The sequence below is a fragment of the Trichoplusia ni genome, unplaced genomic scaffold, assembly GCF_003590095.1.
Source record: "Trichoplusia ni isolate ovarian cell line Hi5 unplaced genomic scaffold, tn1 tig00003511, whole genome shotgun sequence".
Lineage (NCBI taxonomy): Eukaryota > Metazoa > Arthropoda > Insecta > Lepidoptera > Noctuidae > Trichoplusia > Trichoplusia ni.
The window spans coordinates 23,462-37,920 of NW_020800411.1; the positions used below are offsets into that span (position 1 = coordinate 23,462).

The window sequence follows — 14,459 nt, forward strand, 5'->3', positions numbered from 1 at the left end:
GACTGGATACGTGAGTCGATCTAAATTATCTCCGGCAAAACGTGAACTTGATGCATAAGATTATTTTTAAACTGAATGATGAGAAAATTTCTTGTTTAAAGAATGGTTAAATGTATTGTGTCTATGGACTAAATGGATTTTATACATTTTTAAATATAGCACATAATTTTATCTATGGTACTTCATTTCATTCATGCCGTCTATAAACAGCTGCGATAGCTAACCTCCAAAAATCTTTCAACTTGTTATCGTTTCCATTCAGAGGCCTAGTTTTTTCAACATAATGGGTGATATACTGAAAGATAGTCGTTTTACAAAATACCTCAACGATCCCAGATATAGACAAATTCCAAAGCATGAGAGGAAAGTTAAGATTGATAAACGGTTTCAGTCAATGTTTAATGATGAAAAGTTCAAAGTAAAATACACTGTTGATAAACGTGGACGACCTGTCAACGAAACTTCTACAGAGAATTTACGGAAATATTACGAAGTAGATGATTCAGATGAAAGTTCAGCTGATGAAGCTGAAGAAGATGTACAAGATGACAAGGACGGGTTAGGCGATAAATCTACAGAAGGCCGATTAATTGTTATATGTCCATCGAGTGAAGATGACGATGAGGAAGACACTAAAAGTCTACAAACGACAAACGACAAATTAACTCGCGGGAAATTAAATAAAAAAGTAAAAAGCAGGCTTCTGGACTTGGATATCGATTATGCGCGTGGTGAAGGTGTGTAAAATCATTATTAATTTATTTTTACTTAATGACATACTTAAAAAACATACAATGACATGTAATTGTTTGGACAGTAGAAATCCTGAATTATTTTCAGGATTTTTGTAGATTCACAGATTACAGCAGTGGAAACAATAAACAATAAATAAACATAACAGATTAGAAGAATGTATGGAATGCCTTTACTCAATACTCAATATTTATTTTTATTTTTATTATGTATATTTTAACAGTTGGTAGGGTCTATCCAACAATTATAGACCTTGTTGGGCACATTACTATGACACATAAAGGGCTAGACAAAATAAAACATAATATGGAACTCACTGTATAATGTTTTTTTTAATATCTTGCAGGTGTTCTACAAACGGACAGTTCATCTGAGGAGGAAAGTAGTGATGCAGAAGACGACAGTGAGTTGGAGCATGAGTGGGGTGAGCTTGATGCTGATGCTGGCACTACTGAAGACTCCACCAACAGGTATGAACAATACCAAATTTTTAAATCTTTTTTTTTTAAATACTTTCTCTGTATGGGAATATCGTATCCAATCCTTGTGTTGTGGGGGTTACACAAACATACAAATCACATGCAAACAACACCCAGCCTCAGAACAAGTATTTGTTGATCACAGAATGTGCGACACAATATGCACATTGGTTTTGGCTTGGTTCAACCACTTGGCTATCCAAGCATTACTTACATTGTTATAATTCTTGATAGATCTAATTTTTTATACTTATTAAATGAGAAGGCCATATTAAAGCATGTTATTGCTTGGGTATCACACAAGGATAATCTTATTTAACTTATTTTTTTTTGGATTTTTATAGGATTGCAATCTGCAACATGGATTGGGATAACATTAAGGCATCAGATCTTATGGTTTTACTCAACTCATTCTTGCCGTCTGGAGGAGTAATAAAGAAGATTACAGTAAGTAAACAAATTGAACATGCCATTATTCCGTAACAGGAATATAATTATATTTTATACTACACATACTGGTCTATATGGGCAAGTCACCACGCTAAACCCACTGAGCGTGATGTGTCGCGGGTTCGATTCCCACGTAAGAGAAGCATCCCCAAATCTTGAAAAAGTAGGAGTCCTTTTTTTTTGAGAAAATAAAAACAAATCTAAATTAATTATTTGCGCTAGGACTTATAGAACACAATCTGGTGGTGACAAATTCACATTCAATTACGGCGTAAGCTAGTGGTTTGATTTAGTAATTATTGCACAGTATTCGTTTTTACTCCCAGTCTATTTTAAACATAACATATCTTTAAAACCAGATGATAAATTAGTAACAGTAATATATTATGTGTTCATAGATATACCCATCAGAGTATGGTCTGAAACGAATGAAAGAGGAAGAAGTACGAGGGCCTATAGAGTTAACCGAGGAGAAACAAGAAGAATTATCAGAAAATGAGGATAATGAAGAAGGTTGGTTGAGAAAGCACCTTTGGCAACATAATATTTAATTTTAAGTATGAACAGAAATTGGGTATGACTTGGTAAATCAAGCATGTTGATAAAAACGTATTTCCCAAAAGGAAGAAGTATTCGTTTGGCCGCTTATAATAATCATAAATCATTTTATTTTTAAAATTAAATTAACACTAAATTTTTCATCGGAAAATAACTATACCTATTTTCAGATTGATATAAATCACGATTGAAGACTAAGCAGATAAAAATAACCTAAAATATCGCGCTTCTTTGCGCATTTTATAATGTCTTTACGTGTCTCGAACATTTAATTAAAATATTTTGTCAAAACCTGCCCAGGTTCTGCATATCACATGGAAAAACTTCGTCGATATCAGCTGAACAGATTAAAGTATTACTACGCGGTGGTGGAATGCGACTCTGTTGCGAGCGCGGATAAGTTGTACAGCGAGTGTGACGGTATGGAGTATGAGAGCAGTGCTACTCGACTCGATATGAGGTTCATCCCGGATGACGTCACGTTTGATCAGGTTGGTGCATAACATTCATTTCTTGATGATTGTCAGCCAGCAGACAGCAGAAATAAATTACATTTGCAGCAGTATTTAATTTGCGAGAATGAAATATTCGAATACAATATTTATTAAAAAAATAATTTTGTCATAGTTCATTGTCTACTTGTCAAACCCGTATTGAAGGAACTGTGAACAAACTATTTTGTAACGATGTTTATCCGACGAGGGCTATAGAATCGCAGCAGACAGGTAAACCAACTCATAAAGACACCTCAAACTTACATCAACCCACCGTTATCCCCTATACAAATATAACAAGGCTTGCTAAGCCTAAATTTCATTATGGGGCGCCTTTAATTAGTTAATTAATAGTTTACATAATGATTTGATTATGCAGGAACCTCGGGAAGAATGTACAAAATTACCTGATATGACGAAATACAAACCTCGTCTGTTTACCACTACGGCGCTGCAGCAAGCCAAAGTTGAGCTCACCTGGGATGCAACCAATCCCAACCGCACAGAAACTATCAAAAGTGCCCTAGATGGCAAAATTGATGATCTTGACCTGAAAGACTACCTAGCATCCAGTAGCGAAAGTGAAGGTTTGTTTTTCGAATTTGCATAAATTCATTGGAGAGATAGTCTCATTATAAACTGGACCACCTGCCACTATTGTTTATGATTATTATTTACAGGGGATGGCGAAGCATCAGATGACGAAGCCAAGTCAGATAAGGATGAAGAGAATGAAGACCCAATACAAAGATATAAGAAGTTACTTGAAGAGATTGAAAAAAAAGATGAGAAGAAAAGTAACAAAGACATGGAAATGGAAATAAGTTGGGGAATAGGAATTAAAGACAAAGCAGAAGAACTTGTGAAAAAGAAACAAAACGAGGGTAAGTTCATTTCAGATTTTTTCTTTAAAGACAATAAAAATATTGTATCAGTTTTAATTTCATTAATATCATTTTTCAGAAGTCAAGGATCTAACTCCATTTGAAAAGTTACTTAAAAAACGCAAAGAAAAGAAGAAGCAAAAGAAATTGAAAAATAAAGAAAAAGCTGAACATGATAGTGCCGAGTCCGAAGAAGGGAATATGTCAGACGATGTGCCTTCTGATATAGATATGAATGATCCATACTTTGCGGAGGAGTTTAACAAGCCCGAGTTTAAGAAAGGAAAGGTAAGTAAACACAGTAAGAAAGGTAACGAGAGCCCCGTCAATTCAGAAGATGAAAAGGAAAGAGCCGAATTAGAATTGCTTTTGGACGAAGACGATGGAAAAGCACACTTTAGTCTTAAGAAAATCCAAGAAGCGGAAAGTACTAAAAAATCAAAAGGAAAAAGAAGTTGAAGGCAAAAATGATTGAACAAAAGCAAGCTTTGCCAGACTTTGAAGTTAATGTTAACGATGAACGATTCTCCGCGTTGTATAACTCTCATTTATACAATATCGATCCTAGTGATCCTAATTTCAAGAAGACGAAGAATATGGATCGGCTCATACAAGAGAAATTAAAACGAAGACCTGCAGACACACCAGCAGAAGTTCAACAGCCCAAACGATCTAAAGAAGAAGCTGAACTAAGTCTTCTAGTTAAGAATGTTAAGAGAAAAACGAAAAATGTATTGAATAAATAAAAAAATCTATTACTTAATATTATTTTACTGCTCATTTAATATAAAGTCATAATTATCTCACATCATAACACAATTCCTTAACTACTTCAGAGTGTTATACTTGCTGCAAGGGCTATCTTAATTTCTCGTCCTAAGGCAGCGCCCAGAGGAGGTGGCACGGCGTTACCAACCTGTAAAAGAAATAAGATTGCCTAAAAACCTAGAAATAGTCTCATATTACGAAGGCGACACACGAAGGTGGTCGCGTTACCACGAATCGAAGTACGATTACGCGTTAGCTGCATTTCCACCTATCAGACTGGAAGCAAAATATCGGGATGGTAAGTCACGCTCAATTCTGCAAAAAAAACTAATAATTTATAGGTTTTCTTTTCTTTTACTACCAAAGTGGCAAACATACGAACTTGATAGTTGTTATCTTCAGCAACATGGAGACAGACTAGACTTTTAAATTATCGATTTTTTTTTGCAGAAACGAGCGTAAGTACCGCGATATTTTGTGCACGGTTGGCAGTTTGTGCCTAAGCAAAATTAAAATTACCTGTCTATGTTTATCTTGTACTGAGCCTGCAAATAAGTATGTGTCTCGGAATCCTTGAGACCGAGCGCATTCGCGAACAGACACGACGCGATTCTGCTCAGGGTGTAACACGCGACCTTGCTTGCCCATTGGTTCAGGATCTGTCACTGTGGTACTAAAGTAGCCATCCCAGCAAACACGTCCTGCAATCAATACAGAATGTATGTAAATTAAAAGATTTATTACATAAAATTTAGTATTAAGTATGAAAAACAACTGATATAAAGTCTCATTAAAATGTCAATTGCTGAGTTAAAGTCGCGCTTCGTAATAACCCGCGACAAAAAATAGCCCATATATTAATCCAGATTGTCAGCTACCTGCATGTAAAATCGTAATTTTTTTTCAACCATGTGGGTTTCTAAGATAACAAATGGATTCAAAAACTGTCACTTATAATATGCGTGAGTTTACCGTAGAGGCCGGCCCAGTTGTTGTGTCGGTTACCGGTGTGCGGCAGACACCAGGGTATGAGCGTGTTCTCCTGCTTGTCCGCGGGCTGGCAGGCGCCGCCCGCCGCACACGCACACACGCCGCGCAGTGCGCCGCTCCCGGAGCGACCGTTGCGCTTGTCGTCGTAGCGGTATTGCAACACCTGGAAACACGCTTTTAACCTAATTTGTTCATAACAAAAAAGGACTTTATGACTCACATACACACCTTGCATTTAGTTCCGTCTGACAGAGTGACAGATGTATTTGGCAGATCTCGCCAATCTGAGCCAGGTGTGGTGGGTACTCTACATATCCTGGCTTGAATTAACGGCGCCATGTTCTTACAAATATGGTCTCGCAGTTTTGCATTTTCGTCCTTGCTTCTAACTATTCGTTGAAAATGACTCTCTGGCATTGAGCCATATTCAATTTCTATTTTGTTAGCGCCGTTGCAAATTCGTGGAAGATCGCTCATAGCGTCCCGGATCGTGCACGTCCTCCTTGGAGCTGACTCGTCCCAGTGAATGTTAGTTACGAAGCGTTTACCATCTATGGTTGTTGTTAGGGAGCACGCTCGCCTACTGAACACGTGCGTCGGTTCGGGATAAAACGGTAAAGTATAACCCGGGGCTGCAGCTAAGATGATAAGCCTTCTTCTTGTTTGTGGAACCCCATAATTACCGGCCTGTAGTATCCCAAACGTACACTGGTAGCCCATATCTAACAGCGCTCTCAAGGTGAGTTTTAAAACCATTCCCTTTTTAAATGCTACGAAGTTCCTCACATTTTCGAGTATAAAGTATTTTGGTCTATAATAGTCACAATACGACAAGTATGAAGCTACTAGAGAATTTTTGAAATTAGAGTACTCCCTTGAATTAAACCGGTTCATTCCGGAAAAGCCTTGACACGGCGGTCCTCCACACAGCAATTCGACCTCGCCTTGCATGGGCAGTCTCAAGCCACCCGCGCTGTGAGTTGCTCCGGACATGGCCTGCTTTAGTAAGGCATTACAGTCCTCGTTGAAAACAATGCAGTTTTTGTTGTTAAGTGCGTAAGCATGTGCTGCAGCCTCTAAGTTTTCAATGGCCCACCTGCACTCAGCTATGCCAGCTTGGTGCAATCCTTCTGACAATCCACCGCACCCAGCAAAGACATCCAGCGTTCGTAATGGCCGAACAGAAATAGTGTCGAGCTTAGTATTCGTTGCTTCCGTGGGTTTGCTGGATTTTCCCTTTCCTTTACCTTTATCCTTGATTCTTTCGGTTCTTCCAATATTAACAGCATGATGTGGTACATCAATGAAGTGTCCAGATGTTTTATCAAATGCTGATCTGAAATAGAACCTGTTAGGGTCTCTCTCTAACCACTCTAGTAAAGAATATGGTTGTGGTACATTCTGCTCATAAATCAAATGACATGGTCCAACAACACTAGAGAACGATACATCCCGGATTTCTTCACTCCAATACACAACATTAACATCTTCATGCTGAGGGAACCGACTGCATGTGTTCTCAGGTCTGTAGAGAACATTCACTTTGAGATAGATGTCTTGTGGTACAATGAGCGGCCCCTCGCCTACAGCTGTCACAGCAGCTATATAGCCAACACAAAATGGTTCACCAGTATCTACATTTGATCCTCGCAAATTATTATCACTTTTTCTATAGTATTCAGGATAAATATCTTCATCTACCTTTTCCAACTTAGGTTTGGCAGTGTTATTTAAAGTAGTGAAACTGTTCTTGAATTTGAATGTGCCTGGTTTAAGGAATACACCACAGCCTTTCTTGTATTCGTGGTCTTGCCATTTTACTAATGACCATTCGCTTCGGTTGGATTCTGAAACCAAACTGGACTTTTCAGTCAGTTTTCCGGAAACCTTAGGTATATTTTTTCCATCTCTTTTTGCCTTTCTCTCACATGATGGGCAGAATCTATGTTCTCTTAATGCATTAGGGCAAACTGGATCTTTAGGTAAGTCTTCAAAGCGTGCTGTAAATCTTTCGTAATACTTATTGTAAAAATATGTTTTACCATCATCCTCAAAATGTTTTTCATCTACTTCTTTGCCTCCAAGTTTGAACCAATCTGCAGGAGTCTCACCTTTTTCTACGTAAGCTTTCCTCAAAATAGAGGAAAGAGGTGCGCCATGACAGCACCTGTCTCCTAAAAATATCTCTCTAGGGTCACCAACCTCTCCTAAAACTGTGTCTGAAGCTCTAATGAACACTTCTGCATGGAAATAACCAGATTTAGTATTTATAGTCTCTCTCCAGATGTACACTACTTTTGCAACCAGTGCAGGAATATTTGATTGGGATGTTTCTACCATAACAAAGTCCCCTTTACATAGTTCCGAGCCATCAATTTCGACTTTTTCATAATACACTTTAGTGGCATCAGCTTTGATAGGTTCCCCAATCCATTTAATTTTACGATCACTGAATCCAGTCAACTTTACAGGTACTGCATCCTCTATCTTGTCGTGTTGTTTTTTCTCAGCCATTTGCTGGTACTCTTCCTCGTCATCTGGTTCTGAATCTTCTGCTTGATCCACAGCCATGTTAGGGCAGAATCGTCGCACACAAGCTTTTTTAGTTCTCCATGTCCACCAAACTTAGCCATCGCGCGGCAAGCGTTGCATTCTCCACAGTCAGGGAGCTGACAAGCTTCAACACACCCCACATCTTTTTCTTCTTAATACTACTCATGATTCGTTTTGTCTAACTGATTACTAAAGAAACTTTCAAATGTTTTTCGAACAAGTGGAGTAGTAGTTGCTTTAGTCCAGGCTTTCTTGTCGACTTTTTTTGTAATCAATTTTTGTACGGAATTTTCGCTTACCAAATTTAATACCCATAAGTTTTATCAACTCCCTCATACAAGGTAATGTTATCAGGGTTCGTCATCTTCATCTGCCGCTTCTAAACTAACTACTTGATCACATACAAACTGGGCGTGCTTGTGAAGCATCTCTTCTGTTAACTTCATGTCATTCAACTCCGGAATAGTTGATTCCCTAATTACCTCTAAAAGATCCTCATATGTTGGTTGAAGATAGTGGTATTCTTCTAAATACTCAACAACGACTTTGCTAAGACATATTTTTTCATAAGATTATTCATTAGAGGTGTATATTGCTCGCTGGGCTTCAGTAAATTGTATTCCCCAAATTCTGTTGATAATGTTATACAATTTCTGTCACCACCATCAAAGCCATGGATGAAACCTAAAATAAATGACAATGCCTTAGCATCACAAGCCAATGAAGTGTTTTAAGGCATAGCCCATAGGTCTTGAAATAAGTTTGACGATAATATCTGTTCCCAAGACAAAAACAAAAGTAAATCAAATCTACAGCCCATATAATAAGAGACTTATGATAAGTAGGCTGATGTTGAAGTTAAATTGGATTATAACAGAGATTTTACTTTGGCGATGTCGGCCTTGTAGTTTAACAAATAATAATGGATACATTTCTGTGACTAAGCTATAACGCATAAGTGAATCGATCACAGGTTAAGCTACGCTTGACGCGGTTGGTCCGTAGATGGGTGACCATTTTTGTCATAACGAGTTCTCCGTGTTTCGGAAGGCACGTTAAATTGTGGGTCCCGGCTGTAATTCCTACATCTTTGAAAGTCGTCACAGGTAGCCAGAAGCTTGAAAAGACTGACAACCAGTCTAACCAAGGGGTATTGTGTTGCCCAGGTAACTGGGTTTAGGAGGTCAGATAGGCAGTCGCTCCTTGTAAAACACTGGTACTCAGCTCAAAGCGGTTTAGACTGGAAGCCAACATAGTTAGGAAAAGGCTAGGCCGATGATGACATTTCTGTTCTTTGACCCGAAAACATAAATTGACCAATAACAGCTAACGAAACTTAAGCGTGACGTCACGTCTCTGTATAAAAGCGCAGGCGTTACGTGACAAACCCGGCGGCCGGCTACTAAACTTTAAAGCAGTTTATCTTCGTAAAATGTTACTATTCAGATAAAGTCCTAAAATACGCATATCTTTCTAGACAACTGAGGTTTTTACTGTTTTACCCAGTCACCAAAGCATCACCATCATCCCTATTACTAGTGTTCAAGATCTTTAACCACAGAGCAATCTAAATTCATAATAATATACAATATGCACTTACCATTCGATAATGGGGCCTACATCTTTCACAGCAACAGAATCTTCATCAATTTCATGAGAATCAGAACATATAGACTTCAAATACCCCGACATATAAATTCTTACATCATTTTCTACAAGACCACCATCAATTGGGCAAAGATGTCCTTGAGCATCAAATATGGAAAAACTTGTTATATTAGTTTGGGGTCGTTCAGTTATATCTCCATCGTCACCTGGAAGTTATATCCATATCCGTTATTTAAGGGCAAATTTGAACATTGTTAATGTTTTAAAGATAGCTATTTTTTTGCACTAACCTGAGGCTAACACAAGCTTCTCATTAGTCAATGCTATATACTCTTCCACAGCATCCTGTGGGTGTCCTTGATAGTAAATAATGTCAGAATTGTTTAAAAATTGACCACAAATATCACATTTTTCAGTATCTGGAATATTTTTTTTGTAGCTTTCCACTTCAAGATTCTTTTTAATTTCATTTGGTTCTTTCCCCTCATTATTTTCGCCTTGATTTTCGGAAGTCTCATTTTCATCACCCTTGGAATTATCATCTACACTTAATTCATCATTTTTTTTCACCTCTTTGCCGTCCAGTTTAGGTACTTCATCATTTTTCGGTATATCCTCATTATTATAACTATTATTATCTGCTTTGCTTTTATTATCAGTACTACTGATAGTATTCTTATCAACTGACTCTATATTATTTTTGTCATCTTCATATTTCAGCTTTTTCTAAAAGAAATAGAAAGTTTCGTAGTCATGCTTTTAATGAGGTTATTTTCAGCTATAACTCCTTATCAAGTAACAAAATCACAGTAAAATAAACAATGAAAATAAAAATAAAACATTTTGATAATTACTTATCATATTTTTTTTTTACCAACTTTGAAGTATTGGGCAGGTCAAAGGGGCCAGGATCAAAATATTTAATATAATTTTTATGTACATACAACTGCAGTTTGATTGCAAATTTCCTTTTTAAGATTTAGTTTATTATGTCTAAATAAAAGAATGGAGTGACAATACAATACAGAAAAAAAATATTGTACACAATAGAAAGACATCAAATTGATAACATAGAGTGTAAGGGTACAATGGTGGTTTTATTGCTAATAGCAATATCTTCCACAAATCATTTGAATGGACAGAAATTATGGAAATATAGAGGTAGGTGACCAGTGCACTATTCTTACATACATTAAATAATATACACACATATTATGAGGCATACTGGTGAGGAAATTACTTTGGTACTAGATTATTCCTCTATATTCTTTTGGAAGCTGGAGACTACGGGTACAGGTAGTTTGTTTCCTGAATATTTCAGAATAAAGGTATATATATCAAAGTTCAATATACTTACAGGATTAGTAAAATTGTCATCAGTAGGACTTCTGTTCCGTTTAGTTGTGAACATATTGGTAATTTTCAGCTGATTCTTGTTTCGGGGAGAAATCCTTTTCGACCTGGACATTACAAATTGGTTACATATATTCGCTTCTTCCTTTTAAACCAGTTTCTTTAAATACTTGTCTACTGTTACTTTAGTTTTTAAAATTACGCAGAATTAAACATATCACTAATAGTGTTAAAGACTCATATCTTTGATGATCTTATAGGTACCTATTGGGTTTACTAATAGGTACCGTTGCCTCCATGTACTCGTTTAAATTGAATAATAGCTATGATTACAAAGATATAATAATAGGAAGTACTTACTTTACAAGTCAACAAAATGCGTCTAACCATACTGAAAAATATAACAACTTTGATACTTACATTTGTGTAGGTGATTCAGAACTGTCCCGTAAATGCGCTCCTTTAGCATTTTGTTCGGTCTCATCGTCTCTGCGATTTCTAACAGGCATATTGAACCTTACTTACATTCACTAACAAAAATGACCTAGCAAAGCATTTTGACGGATCTCATACATTATTAAGTAACTCATTCCATGATACTGAAAGTCTATTATTAGTCAGAAATATAATTGACCAGAATATTTTTATCTCTTAAATTCTTTTTACTCACTCAACCAACAACAGTAAGTAAAAGGGCGCGAAAACTTCTGTCATGTCAAGTTCCGTTCCGTCATTCGTAATCACAGAATTTCACAGAAAACTAATATCCTCCGTACTGTCATTTTGTATTCAAATGATTTTGACATTTACTGATTAGAGTCCAGAGACCCTTTGGCCCTTGAAACCCGGGAACAGTATAAAAAATATCTTTAAAATAACCATCAATTTTTAATCTCATTTCATTCAGGAGAAGACACCCGGTCTTTTTAAAGCGTGCACGGGGCACACACAGGTCCAACTTACAGAGGCCTTGTTAAGAACTTAAATCTCTAGAAATAATAATTCAAAGCCGATACTGAGCGGCTATGCGAGAACATACATAAAGAATCCAGAGTGTTGAAATAATTAGATTGTGTTGCAATTTCTAAGGTTTTCCGGAAATCTATGGTTACTTCCTTTCTATCCATGGTTATGTTGATAATAGGTCCCTTAAGGTACCGCCACGATTAGAGGCACGTGAGCAACTCAAGTTCGAGCAGAAAGGGATGCGACACCGAAAGTACACAATTCTAACAGCATCGCGGGTCACAGACCCATTACGCCATTAAACACTTCTACCTCCGAGCATAATGTAGCCCCAACCCTTCTCTAGCCAGCCAGTGAAGGCAAAAAAGTTTCCATAGAGAGTGATCCCCTGGTGGTATTTGTATTCAATTTCCGTTACGATGTTTAACAAAAGGCTCGCCAGAAGCTCTCCTGCGCATTTATTCGCCTACTATCAATTAATTAAAAGTTGCGAAAATAAAAATCGTAACAATCAGTCTGTCAGTGCAGAGGTAGTTCAAACTCCGGATTAACATCTTTCTTTTCTTTACTTATATGAGTCACGTTGCTTTTTTTTAATTTTCGTTTCCACTGCGTGCTGACTCAATTTTGACGTTCAAAATATGACGTACAAGGATACTGCCTATTTAACTTGCATCGAGTAAGAATCCTAAATCGCCACGTTGGGAAGTTGAATTTATCCATTTATTTAAACGCTACAAATGTTTAAGAATAAGGCTTATTCTTAAACTTTATTGTATATAGTTCTTGCAGATGGTCGAAGCCATAGCCTCATTTCAGAAAAAAACATAGCGCAATATGTTAAGTTGTCAACAACAAATGACAGAAAAACAGCTGATATTGATATCAAAAATTGCTGATTAAATATTAAAATGTATGTCTAAAACTGCGCGATAGTCTATTGAAATTCTGCATAATTGTTTTATAAGCCAAGATGATGCTTCGACATCTATTTAAACGTCACGTAACATCAACTGTAAAGTATTGTAGGTTTTTTTCTAGTTCTATGGTATCAGTACCAGATATTGATACAAATTATTACTGTTGTCCTAAAAATACTACCGAAATTGAGAAGAATATTAAATTAAGGAAGGGTGTAGGTGATGTACACAATGTTTTAAAAATGTATGAAATTATAAACAAAACTCCAATAACAGACACATCATATACAACTGTTAAGAATGATTTGTATAAAGAGCTTATAAGTTTACCAAATAAAACGCATCCTTCTGTGTTGGAATATGTCGATCCGAAAGTTATTTTAGAAATAAACGATAAAAGAGATTTCCAAAAACATGTTCCTCTTGAATTTAGTGAGATTACCAGACGTTTGAATTTATTAAGAACAGATAAGTTGGGGCACACATGTGGACACAAGAGTTATTATTTCTTGGGAGAACTCGCAGAATTAGAAGAAGCTTTGATTAAGTACACTGTAAATAAACTTATTGAGGAAAACTTTGAGCTTGTCTCAGTTCCAGACATATTACCTAGGCAGGTCATAGAAAGTTGTGGAATGGCTATAAATAATGACCGCACACAGGTAAACTCCTTTATTAGAATTACTCACATACAGTTAGCAATAAGTTTAATCTATAATGTAAAAAGCTTGTATCTCATATCCTTAGGTCTGTATTAAAAGTCTTGAGGTTACTTATTTGCTCACTGAACCACAAATATCTTAATCATTACTTATTTTATATTTCAGATATATTCTCTAGACCCAGTACAGCATGGCCCAGACTTGTATTTGTCAGGAACAGCAGAAATGTCCTTAGCTGGACTGCTAGTGAATTCATTACACTCTGAGGACATGTTGCCACTCAAACTTGCTGCTGTCAGCAGATGTTACAGGGCTGAAACATCTAATATTATAGAAGAGAGGGGAATATACAGGTGATACTAGTCATCACTTACTCATCAAACAAGCATTTGTGGATCACACAAATACTTGAACAAAGTGGGGATGTTCACACATGATTCACAGTCTTTTTGTCAGTGTATTGAATGTTTGTGAAACCTTTGTGATAAAATGATTAAATTCCTTTTAGGGGCAGTTGCTAGTGGTTTTTTGAAAACAAAAAGAATAAATGAAGTTAAACTTGAGGGTATCATCTGCACTTTATGCTATCATTATTAGACATGTTTAAAAATCGTTTATGGCTTCACATTATCAAACAGTAGTAATTTATCCATAACTAGATTGGATTTATCAAATGTATCAAATATCATGACACTTTTTAATTTTTACAGGGTACATCAGTTTACAAAGGTAGAAATGTTTGTGGTAGCAAAACCTTCTCAGTCAGAAAATATGCTTGAATATTTAAGGACTACACAACAGGAGTTGTTCGAACCATTGGGGTTCAATATGCGAGTCCTTGATATGCCTCCACATGAATTAGGCGCACCTGCTTATAGGTACTATCTATTAATATTAAATTAATTTAAAGTTTTTGTCTTCCACATAGTCCAACCATACTTGGGTCAGCTACTGGCATGGTTACTATGATGAATAAAAACAGTGAATGTACATGTGTTTGTTGCAGGAAATACGACATAGA

At 36.6% G+C, this 14,459-nt stretch overlaps 3 protein-coding genes across 3 annotated transcripts; 2 read left to right on the plus strand and 1 right to left on the minus strand.

Annotated features, from left to right (window-relative positions):
* Positions 1–178: 178 nt before the first annotated feature.
* On the plus strand, positions 179–4,381 carry LOC113507946 (ESF1 homolog). Its single transcript, XM_026890887.1, is given in 9 exon segments — positions 179–737; positions 1,100–1,223; positions 1,577–1,679; positions 2,081–2,195; positions 2,541–2,731; positions 3,114–3,321; positions 3,415–3,618; positions 3,698–4,059; positions 4,062–4,381. Coding segments are annotated over 9 exon segments (2,064 nt in total). The 5' UTR covers positions 179–283; the 3' UTR covers positions 4,365–4,381.
* On the minus strand, positions 4,374–11,681 carry LOC113507949 (DNA (cytosine-5)-methyltransferase PliMCI-like). Its single transcript, XM_026890891.1, is given in 12 exon segments — positions 4,374–4,534; positions 4,906–5,087; positions 5,359–5,539; positions 5,605–7,985; positions 7,988–8,186; positions 8,188–8,282; positions 8,285–8,500; positions 8,503–8,632; positions 9,526–9,743; positions 9,828–10,263; positions 10,895–10,997; positions 11,311–11,681. Coding segments are annotated over 12 exon segments (4,314 nt in total). The 5' UTR covers positions 11,400–11,681; the 3' UTR covers positions 4,374–4,450.
* A 659-nt stretch (positions 11,682–12,340) lies between these two features.
* Positions 12,341–14,454, plus strand: LOC113507950 (serine--tRNA ligase, mitochondrial-like; the record flags this gene model as incomplete). The annotated part of the gene is made up of 4 exons (XM_026890892.1): positions 12,341–13,438; positions 13,604–13,791; positions 14,149–14,316; positions 14,445–14,454. Coding segments are annotated over exons 1-4 (975 nt in total), but the record flags the coding sequence as incomplete, so codon positions are not given.
* Positions 14,455–14,459: the final 5 nt, after the last annotated feature.